Source organism: Saccopteryx leptura, chromosome 9 (genome assembly GCF_036850995.1).
Source record: "Saccopteryx leptura isolate mSacLep1 chromosome 9, mSacLep1_pri_phased_curated, whole genome shotgun sequence".
Lineage (NCBI taxonomy): Eukaryota > Metazoa > Chordata > Mammalia > Chiroptera > Emballonuridae > Saccopteryx > Saccopteryx leptura.
Window position 1 is genome coordinate 40413032 of NC_089511.1, and position 22184 is coordinate 40435215.

Below are 22184 nucleotides of genomic sequence, written 5' to 3' on the forward strand. Positions count from 1 at the left end.
TGAAAACAGGAAGAAACTCACTGTGGTGCTAACAGTGCTTGTGCCTTGTCACCAACAGAAATCAGATGTTTTCATATTGCAGTGGTTGAGGCATCTTAAGATATCCTTTGTGCTCATTATTACTTTAGATTATATGATACCAGATTGCTAATAAGTGTGTTAAAGAAGTTCGTCTTTTCAAGTATCCTATCATTTCACTCATGTGGAATCTAATGAACAGAATGAACTAACAAGCAAGATAGAGACCGACTCAGAGCAGGGTGACAGCTGTGGGGGGGTGTACAGTGAGGGGGGTAGAGGGGTTGAGCAAAACAAAAGGACAAAAAAGAAACTCAGAGATATGGACAGCAGTGGTGATTGTGGGGGACGGATGGTGGAGAAGGATTTGGGGGCATGAATGGTGATGAATGGAGACTTGACTTGTGGGGGTGAACACACAATACAGTGTACAGATGATGTGTTGTAAAATTGTGCACCTAAACCTGTATAATTTTGTTACCCAGTATCACCCCAATAAAATAAATTTTAAAAAACTGACCAGGCAGAGGTGCAGTGGATAGAGCGTCAGACTGGGACACAGAGGGCCTAGGTTCGAAATCCTGAGGGCGCTGGCTTGAGCATGGGCTCACCAGCTTGAGCAGTGGGCCACTGGCTTGAGCACGGGATTATAGACATGATCCCATGGTTATTGGCTTGAGTACGGGGTCACTCGCTCTGCTGTAGCCGTTTCCCCCCTTTCACCCCCCCTTCAAGGCACATATAAGAAAGCAATTGATGAACAACTAAGGTGCCACAATGAAGATTTGATTCTTTTCATCTTTCTCCCTTCCTGTCTGTCCCTATCTGTCCTCACTTTCTCTGTCTCTGTTGCAAAAAACAAAAACAAAACCCTGAAGTTTGTCTTTAAGATCCTGTTTTTAGTATAATTGGCTTTATTTGCAATCCTGTGTATTTTATGCATTTAATACATATTTCTAGGAGAGTCAGTAGGCTTCATCAAACAGCTATAGGTTTTTGTTTTGTGTTTGATTTTCTTAAAAATTTTATTTATTGATTTTTAGACCAGAGGAGGAGTGGTAAGAATCGACTCATAGTAGTTGCTTTTAGTATGTGCTTCGACTGACTGGGCAAGCCTGGGGTTTTGAACCAGCAACCTCATCATTTCAGCTCAGTGCTTTATCTGCTGTGCCACTAGAGGTTAGGCGCTCCCCCCCTCCCCCAAGAAAGTTAAAAACCTTCCTTTGGTGCTTATTGCCATTTTGGGAGCCGTTTTAAATGCCTGTTAGTAGCATGAAGTGAGGGTGACTTTTGAAGACTGACGGCTCCAGTCAGCTTATTTGTCTGTGTTTGAGGGTTCTTCCTTAGCCCACTACATGTTAGCACAGGGGTCGGGAACCTATGGCTCGTGAGCCAGATGTGGCTCTTTTGATGCCTGCATCTGGCTTGCAGACAAATCTTTAATAAAAAATAATAATGTTAAAAATATAAAACATTCTCATATATTACAATCCATTCATTTTCTACCGCTCATGTTCATGGTTGCAGGTGGCTAGAGCCAATCACAGCTGTCCTCCGAGACAACACCAAATTTTTATTGGATAATGCGTAATGTGCACTGGTTGTTGTATGGCTCTCACAGAATTACATTTTAAAATATGTAGCGTTCATGGCTCTCTCAGCCAAAAGGGTTCGCGACCCCTGTGTTAGCACATCCTACTTGGATAACTTTAAGTGATCTTTAATGAAATAGATTTTTAATAATTAAGACTCCTCTAAAAATTGTGGTTCTGGTCCATAAATTTTTTTTTTCTTTTTCTTATTCTGAAATTGGAAACAGGGAGGCAGTCAGACAGACTCCTGCACGTGCCCGACCGGAATCCACCCGGCATGCCCACCAGGTGGCGATGCTCTGCCCATCTTGGGGCGTCGCTCTACTGCAATCAGAGCCATTCTAGCGCCTGAGGCAGTGGCCACAGAGCCATCCTCAGTGCCTGGGCAAACTTGGCTCCAGTGGAGCCTTGGCTGCGGGAGGGGAAGAGAGAGACAGAGAGGAAGGAGAGGGGGAGGGGTGAAGAAGCAGTTGGGCGCTTCTCCTGTGTGCCCTGGCTGGGAATCGAACCCGGGACTCCTGCACGCCAGGCCGACGCTCTACCACCGAGCCAACTGGCCACGGCCCCGATAAATTTTTTTTTAAGGGCAAGGCAGGGATGGGGTGTGGGGTGAGAGGGAGAGAAATGAATGGAGAGATATGAGAAGCATCAGCTCGTAGTTGTTTGTTGACTGCTTCTCATACATGCCTTGACCAAAGGGCTCTAGCCAAGCCAGTGACCCCTTGCTCAAACCAGTGACCTTGGGCTCAAGCCAGTGACCATGGGATGCTGTCAGTGTTTCCATAGTCAAGCTCAATCTGGTGAGCCTGTGCTCAAGATGGCAATCTTGGGGTTTTGAACCTGAGACCTTAGCATCCCAGGTCAGTGCTCTGTCTACTGCCCCACCACCAGTCAGGCTGGTCCATGAATATTAAAATGAATTTTAAACACAAAGCTTTAAAGTAGCCTGTGTAATGTTACATCTCTTTCATAAGATTCATGGACTGAGGAGGAGTATAAATATCTGAGAGAGAGAATTAGTGGGAGTCAGTGCTGTCTAACACATGCCCCCCTTCTCTGTACCTTACCACAGAAGGGGTCTGAGTTCATCTGATCTAATTCTCTACACACACTGGATTTCTTTTTACGTCTTGCTTAAAAAGAGGGTGTGAATCTTCTGACCATGGCAAGCTCCTTTATCTTGAAAAACTCTTGCAACTTTGGTACCCCTGGTAGCTGGTTAGAAATGCAGAATCTCAGGCCCCACCATAGACCTTTTTGAATCAGATCTTCATTTTAACAAGATCTGGAAGGGTTTTTGCACATTAAAGTTTGGAAGCAGAGGCCTAGTCTAGGCCTGTTTAAATAGAGATTTAAACAGCTGTAATAATCAGAGGGTTGGCTCTCTCAGAGCCAAGGTGTGAGCTTTAGAGTCCAGGTGGTGGGACTTTAGAGCCCATTATTGTCTTCCTAGATGTGTGGTGAATGTCAGACCAAAATCACTTTCTTGGCAGAAGCACAGAATAGAGTGTGTGCCTTGTGACGAGTAGCACACTTTAGATTAGAGTCTGATTTCATTCATGGCCTAAGCTTTGTCAGTCCTTTATTGGACTTGATGCAGTACTCTAGTGATTGTGTAGAACATAATTTAGATAATAGAAATTTTACCTTGAAATAGATTTGGGTAGTTGATTTTTGTTTGTTTGTTTTTTTGGTTAGGTTAATTCTGAATTTCATTAAAGTTTGGTGATACAGTCATGTATTTTACAGAGACATATTAAGTGACTATTTCTTTTTCAGGCACTGTTTGAAGTACAGAGAATACAGCAATGAACAAAACAGACAATAAGTCTCTGCCTCACTAAGCTTCAAGAAGGCTTTGCTAAGAAGATGACATTTGAGTGTAGATGGGACAGCAGTGAGGGGGTCATTCCAGGCAAAGGGCACAGCTAGGGCGTAAGCCTCCAGGCAGAATGTGGCTGCTGAGTGTCCTGTCGTGTCACCCCCCCCCCCCCCCCCCATGGCTGCAGTGGAGCAGAGTGGAAAAGTGGGAGCTCTGAGACGGCAGGAACCAGGCCCTTGTAGCTCATAGAAGAGGCTGACTGAAGATGCAAAAAAGAATGGTTAGCTACCGGGGTACATACTGAGTATTCGTTTAAAAATAAAGCAAGGGCCTTGCATAAAAAAGGACTTTAAACTTATTGGGTAACATCCATAAAGGTTGAGTTGGGCTCTGTCTTTAAAGAGCATTTTCTCATTACCTTCCTCAGCAGTAGCAGAAAGCGACATTTGGAACTGATCAAGTCTTCATTGTCATGCACATCTAGCTGATGACTGGAGCTCTGCTGTAAGCATGAGTCAGAGAGCATCTGAGTTGAATGTGTAGGTCACATGGGCAAAATTAACTTAACCAAAAATAACCCCAAAATACAGCATTTCTGGGAAATGCAAGCGAAGACCGCTTCTAGTGTAAACAAAGGAGCCAAGTAAAAGATAAGGGCTTTATGAAAAAGTGAACATTTGGAAAACTAAGAAGAGATGCTTTGAGAGAAATATACCAAGGAAAACAAATATTTCTTTTCTAGTGATAATTTTAAAGAGTTCTTTAATGGATTTATGTCATATGCAATGCATTTTTTTTAAGAGAGAAAGAGAAAGGAAGGGAGAGAGATGAGAAGCATCAAGTCATGGTTGCTTCACTTTAGTTGTTCATTGATTGCTTCTCATATGTACCTTGACCTGGGGGCTCAAGCCAAGACAGTGACCCCTTGCTCAAGCCAGTGACCTTGGGCTTTAAGCCAGTGACTTTCTGTCTCAAATCAATGACCATGAGATCATTTTGATGTCCCCACGTTCAAGTCGACAACCCCCGTGCTCAAGCTGGCAACCTTGGGTTTTCAAACCTTGGACCTCAGCACCCCAGGTCAACACTCGATCTACTTCACCACCACTGGTCAGTCAATGTATATGTTTTGATAGGGTAACTCAGGTTTTTTTTTTCCCCTTTCTTTTTGTAGCATGGCAAATCGTTTTATACCCTTTAATTTTTCCTGTTAATTCTCAGAAGGAACTTCCTGTTCTCTCTGGGTTTCCTCTTGACTTTGCTGAGAATTAACAAGATCATGGTGATGATACACAAACCTGGATGTGGGGCTGTCAGTGATTCACACCCTGGCTGCAATTAGAATCACCTGGGGAGTTTAACTCACAAAACAAAAGAAAACCACAACTAGTGTCCCTGCCCCACTCCAGAACTTCTGACTTAATTGGAGTGTGTCGCACTTCGCGTTGGTGTATGTTCTTCCAGTGCCTTGGGGGTTCCTTGTGCAGCCAAGATTGAAAACCGCCCTTTTGGTCCAACTCTCTTTATTTCATAATCTGTGTTCTCCTGGCTACAGTATTAAATACATTAAACATCATGACTATAGTACATTCTCCTCCACTCATCCTTTGCCTCCCTCTGTCCTCCTCTCTGCAGGCTAAGAGTTGGGATGCTGGTTTTCTTTGGCTGTTGGGGATGTTTCAGAATGTGCAAGCAGTATGTGTAGAGAACGCAGCAGTCATGTGTATGTGAGCTCATGGTGGGAGAGGTTTGTCACTAATCTAGACAACTTGGCCACTTCTTAGGACCAAGATTTAGAATTACTTATCAGGGTAGCTAAGAGAGCATTGGGGTTCATTTAAGTCAGGCCAAGTAGGATGGAATCTGCTGTGGTTATGTTTATTACATAGTGATAAACGTCAACTTCCTGAGTTGTTTCCCCTAGTAATATAACTGTTGGAACTAAAAATCTTGTGTTTTTTGAGTAATTCCTTGTACTCATTGGTTCTGTTATGTTAATAGGAAAGAAGTTCATTTCTGGAGTTCTCTGACTATGGAACGCTGAAAGAAACCGCCAAATCTAAAGGAAACAATCCAATTTAAATTATCTAAGTGATTTAAAATTTAATTGTTTTGATAACTAACATCTTGATAATGTTATTGAAAGAATTGACCTTTTGAGGGAGTATTGGATTGATGGGGGCATTTCCTTGAGTTACATTAACTTCCAGATTACTTAGACTTGTGATGAGTTCCTTTTCTTGTGTGGTGTCATGTAGCACAGGACAGGTCCTGTGCTGTGCGTGCACATTGAGACTTGACTGCACAAAGCAGGAAAGTCTTTCTGCTCCTAGTGGCTTTGACAAAGGTAGGAGGAGAGTTTGTTGTGTACCTGGCATGTGGTCTTACTGCAGTTTTCTGTGCATGATTGATTGGATGTTGTTCTGCATTTAATGTGGTAAACACTAGCTCTGCCCTGGAGGAGTGGGAGCCATCTTCATCATCTCTTCCCAATTCCCTGCTTTGGCCTCTGCCCCTATCTCTGCCTCAGTGCCCTCTAGAGTCTATGTGGGTGATGGGGTCTGTGCTTACAATGCCTTACAGGTTTTTTTGATCAGCTCCCACCTACTATCTAGGTAGTGAAGTGAACTAATGAGAATGAAGCCTAGAGAACTCAGGAATCTGTACATGTATCAAGTCAGCTCTGTATCAGAATCCGTACCAAAAGTCACTCTCCTTTTCCCCTTTATTATGTGTATAGTGTAGTGTTTCTCTCTACCTGTTAAAACTCATGCCTTTTTTGATAAACTTTAAAATCTTTACTTTCCTCTATTCTTTGAAATTTTGACATACATTTAGTTGTGACTCTGAAGAAGTTAAAGCATTGGTCATTTTTTCTTCCAAATCCTACAAGTCATAAATATATTTTGGCTCTAAAATTTTTAAATACAAAGTTGTTATTAAGGGGGGGGGGGAAGTTACTGCTTCCTTCTCCTCCTCCCACCTTTCTCCCTTCTCGCTCCTCCTCCTACCTTCCACTCCTTCCTCCCTCCTCCTTCCTTTCTCCTCCTTCCTCCCTCCTCTCATTCCTCTGTTTACTAGAGGAAGAAGGGTTTCCCATATTCTTCCAGGCTCTTTTACAGTTTATTTACACACAAATACATTTACTTTTAACCAAAGAAGAGAAGGGGAGGGAATGGTACTTTGTGGTTTATTTTATTTTATTTTTTAAGAGAGAAAGACAAGAAGGGAGAAAGAGGAGGAGAGGAGATATGAGAAGCATCAGCTCATAGTTGCTTTACTTTTGTTGTTTATTCTTTGCTTCTCATACTTGCTTGACTGGGGGGGATGGCTCAAGCCAGCAATGCTGAGATCATGTCAATGATTTCACACTCAAGCTGGTGATCCCATGCTCTAGCCAGCAGTCTCAGGGTTTCGAACCAAGGCCCTCGGTGTTCTGGGTTGATGCTCTATGCACTCTGCCACCACCAGATAGGCTGTGGTTTGCAATTTAATTTTCCTATATGTTGACGAGCTTTCATGGTGGTTTTATGACTGTACGTAGTTCATCTGGATGCACTGTTGGTGATTTGGTTGGGTCTGTATTGGTAGCTGTTTAAGATGTTTTCAGCTTTTTGCTATTAGAAATGCTGCTGCTGGTCTTGGTGGGTTGGTTCAGCAGTAGAATGTTGATCTAGCATGTAGAAGTCCTAAGTTCGATTCCTGGTCAGGGCACATAGGAGAAGCAACCATCTACTTATCCCCTTACCTCCCCCTTCTTGCTCTCTCTCTTCTTCTCCTGCAGCCATGGCTCAATTGATTTGAGCACATTGGCCCCGGGTGCTGAGGAATGCTCTGTCCAGCCTCCTCCTCAGGTGCTAAAAATAGCTTGGTTGCCAGGTGGATCCTGGTTGGGGTGCACATAGGAGTCTATCTCCCCTACTTTCACTAAAGAGAGAGAGAGAGAGAGAGAAAGAGAAAGAAAGAAAGAGAAAGGCTACTACAGCAAGCATCCTCACTCCTTATCCCCATACACATCTTTTTCATGTGTATTTAGTTTGATGAATTCTTAGAAATGGAATTGTAATATAATTTCAGAATATGCTTTTGTATAATGTACCCTCAACTAGTTGCAGTCCATCCTTTTTACTATTGTTTTTAGAGCACTTTAAGATTTATTCAAGCTTTGTAAAGGACAGTGCTAAGTCCTGTATAATTAATTTTATAGACTATCTCACATACAGGTTTGTAATACATGACAGCTTGGCTGACATCGTTTTATCCAGTCACGTGAACCACGGACACGAGACTAATTCCCATGTCTGCTTAAGGTTCTCTGGGCTGTTTTTTTTTTTCTTTGTTTTTTTGTATTTTTCTGAAGCTGGAAATGGGGAGGCAGTCAGACAGACTCCCGCATGCGCCTGACCAGGATCCACTGGCACGCCCACCAGGGGGTGATGCTCTGCCCATCCAGGGTGTCGCTCTGTCGCGAGCAGAGCCACTCTAGTGCCTGGGGCAGAGGCCAAGGAGCCATCCCCAGCACCTGGGCCATCCTTGCTCCAATGGAGCCTCGGCTGCGGGAGGGGAAGAGAGAGACAGAGAGGAAGGAGAGGGGGAGGGGGGGAGAAGCAGATGGGCGCCTCTCCTGTGTGCCCTGGCCGGGAATCGAACCCGGGACTTCTGCACGCCAGGCCGACACTCTACCACTGAGCCAACCGGCCAGGGCTTCTCTGGGCTGTTTTTAAGTTTCAGTGAGTAGTAGATTGGTGAAAGTTTTGTCTTTCACAGGAGGTGCTTTTATGACATGTTTTATAGAAAAATTTGAAACTATACTAAACATAAATGACTTAAATAACCATGAATATCATTCCATATGAATCAAATGGAAGAAAATAGTAAGATGATTGTATTTTTGTCCCTTTTAGGTCACTCCAAGAACCGAAACCCCTGTCACCAGTGTCAGTAATAGCTTGGAGCATGCACTGCGTACATCAGCACATTCCACTGAGGAGTCACTGCCCAAGAGGACTGTAGGAAAACACTCCAAAGGTGAGTCAGTCCACCTGCAGAGTTGAAGGGAAGGAGTTGTACTAGAGCGTAGAAGGAAGATCTTGCTATGGTCTTTTGTTAAATGCTTTCAGATCTTTAATAAACACTAGTCATAGTAGGGTATATTATTTTTCTAAATTCTGTAAGTTAATATCTGAATGTATCTTGGCTGTTAAAATCTCAAATATTGATGTTTATTTAGGGGGGAAAAACAAAAGTTGTTACACCCTCCTCCCCACCACACACCAAAATGAGTCCTAAATTCTAGAGCTGCACTATCCTCAAGAACTTCATATAATAATAGAATGTTCTGTAACTGCACTAACTCAGTCACCACCAGCCACATGTACCTTTTGAGCACTTTTGAAACGTGGTTTACGCAACTAAAGACCTGAAATTTTATTTTTTTCCCATTGCGGTTGTAATGGCATTTGCAGTAGTTTAGTGTGGCCCACAGATGCCATTATTGGGCAATGCAGTTTTGGACTTGATGGTGGGCACATGTCAGATGAAGCTGTGAGCCTTGGTTCTCGCATGCCTGACTTTTGCAGCCAACTGGACAGGCACAGAATTGGTTTGCAGTACAGTTGATTAACTGTGTGGAGGTGGGAGAGACTTCCCAGGAGAGTGAAGCTGATGGGTAGGACTAGGTGGCTCGACAATGAAGCTCAAGTCTGCAGAGTTGTCGGAACGGTCAGGATGACCCCGACTTGGATGGTCATCATGAGGCCCTAGGCAGGGGTCCCCAAACTTTTTACACAGACTGTTGGAGGGCTGCCACATACAGTGCTCCTCTCACTGACCACCAATAAAAGAGGTGGCCCTTCCGGAAGTGCGGTGGGGGGCTGGATAAATGGCCTCAGGGGGCTGCATGCGGCCCCCGGGCCGTCGTAGTTTGGGGACGCCTGTCCTAGAGCATTCCCTCCCTCACTCAGCTGTCTTTGTTCCTTCCCCCTTTTGTTTGTGTGTCTTCTAGAACTGAGTTGTGCTAAGGTGGGAGTCATGCTTGCTTGGTTTTGTTTTTTGTTCTTCGTCTAACTCCTGTCTCAGGCACAGAGCTTTGTACCTCACAGATGCTTAGTGAAGACTTTGTTTTTAAAATAGAACCCCATTTTTATCTTGGCCTGTGGTGGTGCAGTGGATAGAGCATTGACCTGGAATGCTGAGGTTGTCAGTTTGAAACCCTGGGCTTGCCCGGTCAAGGCACATGCAACAAGCAATCAATGAACAACTAAAGTGAAACAACTATGAGTTGATACTTCTCTGTAAAATCAATAAATAAAATGTTAAAAAATAAATAAAGCCCCATTTTGACAAGACCATAGTGAGCCAAGCCACTTATCCTTGACTTGGGTCATATGCTGGATATGTCTGTTCTAAACCTACATAGTGTTTATGTATATGTAACCATGTTATGGTATTTTTCTTTTTAGGTGAGAGGAGGGGAGATAGTGAGGCATATTTCTGCAGGCAGTCTGACTGGGATCCACCTGGCAACCCCATCTGGGGTCAGTGCTTGGATACCAAGCTATTTTTAGCACCTGAGGCTGACAGGTTCAGACCAGCTGAGTTTTTCCTCAGCACCTGGGGCCACACTCGAACCAGTCAAACCACTGTCTGCGGAAGGGGGAAAGGGAGGAGGGGAGAAGCAGATGGTCGTTTCTCATGGCTGTCCTGACTTGGAATCGAACTTAGAACGTCCATATGCAGGGCTGAAACTGTATCCACTGCTTCTGGCCAGGGCCTGGTATTAAAACGAAATCCTTATAGCAGCCCTGGGAATGCAGTCAGCTTGTTTTATATACTCCACTCCGGGGACCATCATTTTCAGGATGCAGCTAGGCCTCAACTCAGTCATAGACACTTTCTCCCCTAAAAGTACTCTTGTCCTTTTCCGTCCTGTGTATCATCTGGGGAGCAGTGTCTCTGGCAGGGTGTTGCTCCCTTTTTCTTCCTACCGTCCAGCATAGAACCTGTGCCCTGCACCCTCCTGATCAGAAGGCCTTGCCTCTTCTTCACCACAGTATTTTTTTCTCAAGACATAATTATCAAGAACCCCTTGCCCTCCCTTATTTTTTAAGTGAGAAGGGGGGGATATTGTGAGGCACACTTCTGCATGGAACCTACCCGGGATCTACCTGGCAACCCCATCTGTGGCTGATGCTCCAGTAGTGAGGTATTTTTAGCACCTGAGGCTGATGCACTCCAATGGAGCTATCCTCAGCATCTCAGGCCATGCTTGAACCAGTCAAGCCACTGGAGAGGGATAGAAGGGTGAGAGGGAGGAAGGAGAAGCAGATGGTTGCTTCTTCTGTGTGCTCTGATGAACCTGGGATGTCCATATACAGGGCCAACACTCTTATCCACTGAAGACCCCCTCATTCTTTTAAAAAATATAATTGCACAATATGTGGTTATTTTCTCTGTCACTCTTTTGTTTGTGTGTGTTGGTGTCCGGAGAGATGGTGAGCCAGCTTTAGTAGTACCTGTGCCAGAACATCATTAATTATCTGCAGGTAATAGTTTCTTTCATCCAGAAATTGGCAAGCAAGTTAACCTGGTTTTATTAGTCACACTTCTCACAATATTCTTTGGGGTCCCTAGGTTATTGCTATTCTAGAAGTCTGAAGTCACTCAAAGTATTATTATAAAGTTTTCTCATTGTCTGGTCACCCACCTGTGTTTTGGTTTTTCTCTGCTTATTTGGAAGTCTTCACTGATAGAACTTATAAAGAGTTCAGACTTTTCCATTTCTTTTGTGTAAAAGCTTAGGGGTTAGCAGTTAGGACAGTCTGAAACCCTGACTGCTCTGGTCAGACTTACTGCATAGACTAACCCACAATCTTCCTTAGAGCTTTGTGGTGTCTCAGTTATACCTAATTAATTCTAAAAATAATTCCACAAATTAAAAATTATGTTAACTCTAAAAATAATTCCCATTTTACCAATGGAAGAACTGAGTCACAGATAAGTAACAGATAGGTAAGCTGGGATTTCAACCCAGAGCTAATGCTTTCACTACTTATGTTAGACTGAATAAGGCAGAAGATGAAAATCAAGGTGGTGGTGCTTAAAAGGACATACTAAAAAGTGAAAGTATCACTGTTTTCTACACTATTTATTGTATAGACTTTTTTTTTTTGAGAGAGAGAGAGGGAGATGGACAGATAGGAAAGGAGAGAGATGAGAAACATCACCTTGTTATTGCTGCACCTTAGTTGTTCATTGATTGCTTTCTTTTTTTTTTTTTTGTATTTTTTTGAAGTTGGAAACGGGGAGGCAGACAGACTCTCGCATGCACCCGACCAGGATCCATCCGGCACGCCCACCAGGGGGCCATGCTCTGCCCATCTGGGGCATTGCTCTGTTGCAACCAGGGTCATTCTAGCACCTGAGGCAGAGGCTATAGAGTCATCCTCAGTGCCCGGGCCAACTTTGCTCCAATGGAGCCTTGGCTGCGGGAGGGGAAGAGAGAGACAGAGAAGAAGGAGAGGGGGAGGGGTGGAGAAGCAGATGAGCGCTTCTCCTGTGTGCCCTGGCTGGGAATCGAACCCGGGACTCCACGCCAGGCCGACGCTCTACCACTGAGCTAACCGGCCAGGGCCTGATTGCTTTCTCATATGTGCCTTGACCGGGAGGCTCCAGCTGAGTTAGTGACCCCTTGCTCAAGCCAGCAACCTTGGGCTTCAAGCCAGTGACCTTTGGGCTCAAACCAACAATCATGGGGTCACGTCCATGATCCCATGCTAAAACCTGCGACCCCACAGTCAAGCTTGTGAGCTGGCAACCTCAGGGTTTCGAACCTTGGTCCTCAGTGTCCCAGGCCAACGCTCTTATCTCCTGCACCACAGTCTGGTCAGGCTATTGTAAAGATTTTCAAGTACTGGTGTAAAGAGAACAGTATAGTAGTTGCCCACTTCTGGCTTCAACAACAGGTAGTTGACTGTGTATTTTTTTTTGAGGCCTTGAGTTACTCAGGAATGTTGTGCAGGACTGTTGCACACACACTGGGAAAGCTCTGAGTCTCCCTAAAGCCACACACTCATATTTTTAATTATTACAACTTAGGGGGATGGTTATAATGTACATGGTGAGGTAGAAATTACTTTTAATAATATTCTAAGTGAAAGAAGTTCTGTAACTTTTTTCTCTGGCCTTTGAGTAGTTATTTTTAAAATTATCGTTTTAGGCCCTGGCCGGTTGGCTCAGCGGTAGAGCGTCGGCCTGGCGTGCGGGGGGACCCGGGTTCGATTCCCGGCCAGGGCACCTAGGAGAAGCGCCCATTTGCTTCTCCACCCCCCCTCCTTCCTCTCTGTCTTTCTCTTCCCCTCCCGCAGCCAAGGCTCCATTGGAGCAAAGATGGCCCGGGCGCTGGGGATGGCTCCTTGGCCTCTGCCCCAGGCACTAGAGTGGCTCTGGTCGCGGCAGAGCGACGCTCCGGAGGGGCAGAGCATCGCCCCCTGGTGGGCAGAGCGTCGCCCCTGGTGGGCGTGCCGGGTGGATCCCGGTCGGGCACATGCGGGAGTCTGTCTGACTGTCTCTCCCCGTTTCCAGCTTCAGAAAAATACAAATAAATAAATAAATAAATAAATAAAATTATCGTTTTATAAGACAGTTGAAAGAATTTCATTGAATTTAACAGGAAATTGTTTACCAGAAGTTCTAAAACCTTTTGGTCTCAGAACCCTTTTGCTGTATTAAAAATTGATTCCAAAAAGCTTTTGTTTATGTAGGTTATATCTATAGATATTTTAGCATATTATAGTTTAAAACAGATTTTTTAACCTAAAGAAATGCTTTTGTGTGTGTGCCACTGAGGTTTTTGTCATGCAGCATTTTTCTGATAAAAGGTAACTTAAAAACTACACTAAAAGTCATGTACTTTTGGTAAAACAAAGCTCAACCCAGAGAACTAGAACATGAATTCTAATAAGATAAGAATTACAATAAAACCTAAATTTTAAAATACTAGTAATATCTTTTTTCCTTGGGTTGTATTGGGAATTCTAGTGTACATTTGGAATTGAGAAGACTTGATAATTTTAATTTCCCTATTGCTTCTTTATTCAACATTTTGTTATGAAGACTTTCAGACAAAGTAAAGTTCAAAGAATTTTTTTTTTTTTTTGTATTTTTCTGAAGTTGGAAACAGGGAGGCAGTCAGACTCCCGCATGCGCCCGACCGGGATCCACCCGGCACGTCCACCAGGGGGCGATGCTCTGCCCATCTGGGGTGTTGCTCTGTTGCAACCAGAGCCATTCTAGTGCCTGAGGCAGAGGCCACAGAGCCATCCTCAGCACCTGGGCCAACTTTGCTCCAATAGAGCCTTGGCTGTGGGAGAGGAAGAGAGAGACAGAGAGGAAGGAGAGGGGGAGGGGTGGAGAAGTAGATGGACGCTTCTCCTGTGTGCCCTGGCGGGAATCGAACCCAGGACTCCTGCATGCCAGGCCAACGCTCTACCACTGAGCCAACTGGCCAGGGCCAAGTTCAAAGAATTTTACAGTGAATCACTACCACCTAGATTTCACAATTTCATTTTACTTTACTTGCCACTCCCTTATCTGTGCATCTCTCCTTTCATCAAGACATTCCATTTTTTGATGCATTTCCAAGTGAGTTGTTAACCATTGGAGTAGTTATTCCAACCTGACATAGTTGTCATGTATGATCATGTGTGCTGTACACCCACAGTCTAGTTCCTGGAAGAAAAGCAGGTTCTCTTTGACTCCTGAGCCCTGCATCCTGACTCAGTATCCTCTGCTCTGAAGCTGCTCTCATAGAAGGTCACAAATGTCTCCTTGGGTGACAGGTGGGCTTTTGTCTTCACCTGGCATTTGTGATCACCCTCCTCCAGACTTTGTCCTCCCCTGGTGTCTTTTCATTTTTTAAATTGTGGAATATCAGACATACATAGCATTGGTGTGGCATGCTCCACAGGTCTGACACCACACTGGCCTGGTTTTTCTCCTGCCTTTCTGTTCACTTTTGTTTTCTTTGCAATTCTTTCTTATGCTCCTTAAACAACAGTGTTGTCTAGGCTCTTTTCTGTTCCTCCAGTTAACACTGTCCGAGCAGTCCTTTCTGAGCCTGTGCTGAAGCCACTGTCCATCTTTTGATGACCTCAGATCTGTGAGTCCAGCTAAGACCCTTCTGAACCTCAAATCCTTATGAACCCACCAGTCGTGGGCTATTTCCACCTAGATGGTTCATTGGTACCTCAGTCAGTATGCCTAGAATGCAACCACTACTTTCATTTGCCACTCGCTAAAGTGAGTTTCCAAAATTCATAATTTGATAACAGTGTTCAGGTATCAATCTTGGGCAAAATCTGGAAGTCCATGAGAGTTCTCTTTCCCTCTTTGAGGGGCCTCCACCCTCACAGTCCTGGCAGGTCTTGCCCTGTAAAGCTGTCCTGGTTTCTTATCACTGGGCCTCCATGCTGGTTCAGGCCTCCATCTTCTCTGCCACCTCTGGGTTCGCCTCTCCTCCAGCTCGTTCTCTGAGCAGGGACCATGTTGAATGATGGTCCCCTGTTTAGGAAGCCTGTCAGCAGCACTGATGGCACCAACTTATGTCATACAGCACTGACCACCACCAGGTGCCACCCTACAATTTGCATATGTTTACCTACTTGATGCCACAGCCCCATGAAGTAGGAACTATTATTATTTTTTTGTTTACAGATTAAATAGCTGCTCAAGGTCACTGAGCTGGAAAATGTCACGTTTCAGACTGAGCCCATTTGACTGCTGTGAGCCTGTGGGTTTACCTTGACCTGCAGGGAGGTTCAAGTTTCTCTGTGTGCCCATTGTGGAGTTGGTGGGCTGATCCCTTGCCTCTTTGTGACTGTCTTCCCCTCTCTGCATAGGTCTCCTGTAGCCCCTTTCTTTGTATCCTGGCTTCCGCTGTGACTGAACCTCCTCAAACACTGTGTGCTGTCATTCCTGGGCCTGGGACACCATGTTGCTCTACCCAGATGAACCCTTTCTTTTGTAGCCTAGCTCAAGCATTACCACTCTGAACTCTATAATCTATCATTTATGGCTGGTACTGTGCCAAATACAGATCAATGCTAAAGAAAACGTTTGCCTTGATACATAAATAAGTGAAGTTCCGCAGGCTCCAAAATTCAAGGGTCTTATCCCTAACCACTCAAATGGAAAATGTTTTCTGTTTTTATTATTTTAGAAATATCTTTTTTTCAGTGTTGTGTTTTCTCAATTATGCACTATTGTTTCTGTTTCTGGAGAACTAACAAATCAAATATTGCAAGGTAGCTAGATGATAAAAAAAAAGATCAGGAAAATATATGATGGGGTTCTTAACTATAACATGATATAGATCCTAAAAAGATGTAGACAAGAAGGATCAGCTTAATCAGTGTAGTAGTGAGTGTTCATAGTATAACAGCCCCTGAAAGAAGAAATGCTTCTAAAAATTACCCCATTCACACAGCTAGGTAAGTGAGGGTGAGAAAGGAAGTTGATATATTAGGAACATTATTCTTCTGCAATTTTTAAGAATACAGCTTTTCAATTTTTAAATGAAAACTAGATTTCAGTAATACAACTTTAAAGTAGTAAGCATCTTAAATGTTATTTTGATTTAGTTTATTTCAAGTATCAAGGACTTGAGTTTTACTGTATAGAACTTAGGAGAAGTAGGAGTTTGTGCTAGAAAGTAATTTTTAAAGTCTTTTCCCTCAATCATAAATAATACCCTCTTTACTGTGATTTATTTTAGTGTAGTTTTGGTGACTTTTGAAGTTGTTTCTTGTTTTTGGGCATATAGAATTAAACTACTTAATAAAGATACATCAAGTAAAAGACACCTTTGGCAGAAAACTACCAGCCACCCAGTTTTTTCCGGAAGACTTAAGAAAGGGAAAATGGTTCAAAAGAGTGGCTCATTCTTGGAACATATTAAAACCATTATCTATAGGTGTCTTGTAAGCACTGATATGACAGTTGGCTCTTGTAAATTGTTTGAAGACACTGGGTAGTGAAGGTGGCCCTCAGGCTGTGGCAGTTTTACCCAGGAGCTCCCTAGGCTGATGTGTTCCTGGTCCTGGCTTTGGCACCTGCTTGCTGTGGGCTCTTGGTCAGTCACTGTCCTAAACCGTCTGTGACTTTTCACCAGCCCCCGTCCCCATGTAGTTGCCTGGTTCTGCTTCAGGTCTTATAGCCGTTTGCCTGGGTTTTTAGTACATCACATTTGTTCTTTCTCTTCTATACAAACTTCTCTCCCTCTTGTTTCAGTTACATTTATTAGTGTATTGGCTTTAAAAATTAGATGTTGATTTAATTATAAAAACAGTTTAATGCAATTATACACTTATTAAAGACTGTATGATCTAACATGTTAGTAAGATTTGAGCATTTCTAATGTGTATCTTGAATGAAGAAAAGAAAAAAAGTTTGAAAAAACAAAATTTTTAAAGGAAAAAGTATGTTGCCCTTTTCCTTCTCATCTCGTGGTCTAGCCTCATATTCTTTTGTCCCAGCTGCATCTGTCCTATGTAGACATGCCTATGCACAGTCTAGACCCCAACCCTGTTTCTCCTCATTCTCCAGGTATCTCCCAGATGGTGTTCCTGTCCTTCCCAGTCCACCAGAGGGCTGTGACTGGCTGTCCCCAACCACATAGAAATGTGCCCTTTCAGTCTTTTGAATCTTTCTAGTTAATACAAATGTTGTCTTTAGAGTTGCCTTTCACTCTGTTCTGTCCCTTCTGGTGATGGATTGATATCTTAGCTCCTAAAATTTACACGTTTGCTGTCCCCTTCAGAAAGTAGTGGGACTGCTGTGTGATAGATGGCACAGTCTGCAGGACTGGCCGGGGGTGAGAGGGAAAGGAGCTCATTTTATCTACCAGTAGACTTTAAATAGATTGCAAATAAATATTTGTATGCGTATAGATTTACACTTTAAAATTATGAAACCACATTATGGAAATTTGGGGGAAGCTACCCATAATTTCACCACCAATTATTCCTGTCAGTTTTGATCATTTGTTTTTAGTCTGTTCTTCTTTTACATTTTAAACAACTATAATCATGTTTCACATACAATTTATAATCTTTCAGTTGATATTATCAGTGTTTTATTTTATTATGGTTTTGTTTTTATAATTATGGTCTTGAATATAGCTCCAAAATTGAGAGCATTCTTAAACATCTTTGAAACCTCATTAAACATCCCACATTAACCTCGCCCTCCACATTAGCCATTGCCACTACTGATACACAGAAAATCATTCCATTCCAGCAAGCTCCCTTTCTCTCATTTTCAGAGTCCTGTGTGATGGCGGGTGGTGTTTTGAGAGAGGGCAAAATGGAGAGGATGTCACTGGGAGTAAACTCGCAGAACTTTTAAACCATTTATTTGGTCTGGAGCTGCACTTGTGACAAAATCCACTGCAACAGCTCCCTGTATGGGATGGAGGCACTGACTGAGGGAGCTGGCACAAAGCACCATGTCGGTTGGCCTGATGCTTTTGAAGAGTCCTCACAAACATTTCAGTTTTGGAATTCAAATGCCTCTTTTATTTGAAAACAGCTGAATAATGTTCATCTGATTTTCACATTTTCCTGTCCAGATATGAGTCACTTCCTGCTTTCAGGCCAGATGAGGTTTTTTGTTTTTGTTTTTGTTTTTCCTTTTTTTCCCCCCTAAATCCTAATAGCACTCAGTTCTGGGACATTTAGGTAAACATTGGTGTTCTGTGGCCATGGAAAATGTTGACTACATTTTTCTGTATGCATTGACTTTATATAATCTAATGTTTAAAAAGGTTAAATATCTAAATTAGTGTGATGTCATTGTGGGTAGGGTTTTAAAAATATTGGTCAGGGAAACAAAACTGTATTTGCTAACAGTCTAAGGAAGTCAGACAGGAACAGTGAGTAGTTTGAGTGAAAATAAGGAGATGTACAACCTCTAAATGTGGTGTTTCCTTTGTTTTGCTAGAAAGGAAGGAAACATCCTTATTTTTTAGAGTAATTCCTTTTTGTAACGTGCTATTTTAAACTTAAAATACTCTAAACCAACTGCATATTGACCATGCAACTCTACAAAATTAGGGAGGTTTATGAGATGATAATTTAGCAAGTGAAGGGTCTTTTTGCTATCAGACCATAACCTGTTGTGTGAGTACAAAAACCCACCTGTTCTGTTCATTGCTATATTCCCAACCCTTAATATAAAACCTGGTCCACAACAGGAACTTCATAAATCATGTTGGTGAATGAACGATTGTTGGTTTAGAGCAGGGCTTGGCAAAATTTTTTTATGCAAGGATCCAGAGAGTAAATATTTTGGGCTTTTGGAGGCATACGGCAGCTCTACTGTTGTGGGGTGGAAAGCAGCCATTTATGATATGTAAGCAAATGGTGTGGCTGTGTGCCAATAAAACCATTTACACAAACAGGTGGAGGGCAGCCTGCAGTTTGCCAGCCCCTAGCTTAGAACAGCACTGCCCAGTAGAACTGTCTGTGATGACTGAATGTTCTGTGTCTATGCTGTCCAGTGTGGTGGCTACTAGCCCCATGTGGCTATTGAGCATTTAGAATGTGGTTAGTGCAACTGAGCAATTAGATTTTAATTTTACTCAATTATAATTAATAAAAATTTAACTAGTCGCATGTGGTTAGTGGCTGCAGTATTGGTGGTGCAGGGCTAGAACCTCCCCCAAAGCATGTTGCATGGAGTAGTGCATTTTCTCTGGGATGTTCATACATGTTACTGTAAGAAAGAGATCTGTGGTCAGAAAGATTGGGGACTTGTTAATAAAAAGACTTATTTTAATAAGTTGCGGGACTTCTCAGAGCCTTAGTATTCTGATGTGCATGGACAGTCTACAAGAAGGAGTTTTCCATATTTTCCTCCAAACTTTTTGATCGTGAAGGTTTTTGGGAGTGGCCCTGAACATGTTACAGAACTGGTGTTCCTTGGAGAAGACTTTGGGAAACATTGTGTGGCAGACCAGGAGATTGGGAATGCAGGATTTGTAACAGTAGTTTTGATAAGTTCTGTAGAAGTCTTCATAGAATACTGCTATGTGTCTTGTAAAACTAGTGAAAAGTAATGGAAGAAGGTATGTCTAATGTATCATTTTATTTTTGAGGAGGAAAAAAATGTGCCCATGTATATGAGAAGGGTGGTATAAAGAGACTGATGACTTTAGAACTGTATCTGTACTGGTAGTTTGTCCTTTTTTTGTCATTGTCCATCTGTACAGCCAGTCTGAAAATCATCACTATGTTTTTTTAGAGGCAGTATTAGGAATTTCTTTTTTAACTGCTGCCCTATTCACTGCCAGCCTTGCCCTGTCAGAGAAGGATGAGACCGTGCTCTGTTGACAAGAAGATCCAATAAGAGGCTCTGCGCAGCTGTGTCTAAAACAGTAACAGTGGAAAAGTTGAACATTAGTTTTTCAGAAATTGGAACAGATCACATAACTAATTTTCAGTAATAATTAGAGTTCATACTCTTGTGAATTCAAATAAACCTATGTTCTCTTTTCAAGCACTGCTCTCTTCCTTTTCTATGATTTGTATTTATTTTTGCCTGTTTTTATTGCTTTACTTTTAAATTCACCCTCCATTCCTGAGCATGACAGCTTTTTGCCTTCCTCTTAAGTTTCTCATTCCAGGTGAACACACCGCAGAAGATACTGAGCAGCATTGGGCATTGAAAGCCTTATTTTGAAAATTGCTAAACTATAAAATGCTAAAATGATATGTACTTCAAGGTTTTATTTCATTTTTATAATTTTGTTTGTTGTTTGTTGTTTTTGTGTTTTGTTTTTTTTTACTTTTACAGTGAGTGTTGAAAAGATAGACCTGAAGGGATTATCACACAAAAAAAATGAAAGAAATGTTGAATGTTCCTTTGAGGTAAGATGCTAAGTTTTTTTTTCCCTTTTCTCCTCTAAGGGATAGGAAGGAAATATAGTACTTACCATGAATTGATAGTTTTATTTACCTAAATAAAAGATGGGTTTTTTTTTGCAAAGCACTGCCATTGCTGTGGGAGATAGATAGAAAGCTAGGACTAGGCCCCCAGGACTGAGCTTGTTGGGCTTCCGGCCTGTGGGGTGCTCACTCCCTGAACTCAGTGGCTTCTACAAGGGGGAGGGATCTGGGCTCTGGAACGGCCTACAGTTTAAAGTCCAGTTCTATCTCTGTTAGCCATATGACTGAAGACAAATGCTGAACTTCTTGACCCCGCACCTCCAGGCAATAAAGGAGACGAGGGTCTGGAGGAGAATTAAATGGACAGCCTCATCAGAGCACTTGGCACATGATCTGGATATAGTGAAAGCCTGTAGATAAAAGCTGTTCTCCTCTATCCAATAGATCAGTGGTCCCTAACCCCTGGGCCACAGACCGGTACCGGTCCATGGGCCATTTGGTACTGGTCCGCAGAGAAAGAATAAATAACTTACATTATTTCCATTTTATTTATATTTAAGTCTGAACAATGTTTTATTTTTAAAAAATGACCAGATTTCCTCTGTTACATCTGTCTAAGACTCACTCTTGACACTTGTCTCGGTCACGTGATATATTTATCTGTCCCACCCTAAAGGCTGGTTCGTGAAAATATTTTCTGACATTAAACCGGTCCGTGGCCCAAAAAAGGTAGGGGACCACTGCAATAGATGACAAAAGTTTCTTGGTCTGTATGGTGAACATTCTCCAGACTGACATGCTCAGCTGCTGGTAGTTGGTTACCTAAGTTGGCTAAAGTGGAGAATCATGAAAATTGAGACATACTATATATTAAGGTTAGAGATCCTCAATAACGGTGGCTTGAACAACATTGGAGTATACAGGGAGGCGACCTGGTGTGGGTATGGCGCTTATGTTCTCTAGAATTCTCAGGGTCCATGCTCCCTCCAGTTGACTACTTTAATATCTTTAGGAGGGAAACCTTAGCCTCATGGCCCAATATGGCAGCTAAGGCTCCTGTCCTCACATTTTCATTCCGTGTAACAAGAGGCAGGATGAAAAGAAAGGAAAGCTTTCTTTTTCTTGTAAAGGATATACCTAAAGCAGCTACTAGACATTTTTTTTTTTCCCCCTGAAGCTGGAAACGGGGAGAGACAGTCAGACAGACTCCCGCATGCGCCCGACCGGGATCCACCCAGCACGCCCACCAGGGGCTACGCTCTGCCCACCAGGGGGCGATGCTCTGCCCCTCCAGGGCGTCGCTCTGCTACGACCAGAGCCACTCTAGCACCTGGGGCAGAGGCCAAGGAGCCATCCCCAGCGCCTGGGCCATCTTTGCTTCAATGGAGCCTTGGCTGCGGGAGGGGAAGAGAGAGAGAGGAAGGAGGGGGTGGGGGTGGGGAAGCAAATGGGCGCTTCTCCTATGTGCCCTGGCCGGGAATCGAACCCCGGTCCCCCACACACCAGGCCGACGCTCTACCGCTGAGCCAACTGGCCAGGGCCGCTACTAGACATTTTTTATGCTTTATTGACCAGAACTTAGTTTCTAGGTCCCACTTAGCTGTGAAAGTTGCTGGGAAGTTAATTTGTGTGTCCATACCCCTGAGGTTCTGTTACTTGCCCAGCATGTTAATGTGCGGTTCTTCTTTGACCATGTGCCTTAATACTGATTGATAAGGACAGCCTGCCTTCTGCATTACTGGGGAATGTTTTCAGGAATAAAAGCTTCTGCTTAGTATCTAGCATGTATACTAAGCATAGTTTACTAGT

The 22184-nt window shown here is 43.2% G+C and overlaps 1 protein-coding gene across 2 annotated transcripts in view; it reads left to right on the forward strand.

Moving 5' to 3' along the window:
* Positions 1-22184, forward strand: part of ZCCHC14 (zinc finger CCHC-type containing 14) — an 80782-nt gene that overhangs the window by 27068 nt on the left and 31530 nt on the right. For both annotated transcript variants that reach the window (XM_066349362.1, XM_066349364.1), the window contains exons 2-3: positions 8337-8460; positions 20284-20357. In XM_066349362.1, the coding sequence (XP_066205459.1) occupies positions 8337-8460; positions 20284-20357 (198 nt within the window). The remainder of the gene's footprint in view (positions 1-8336; positions 8461-20283; positions 20358-22184) is intronic.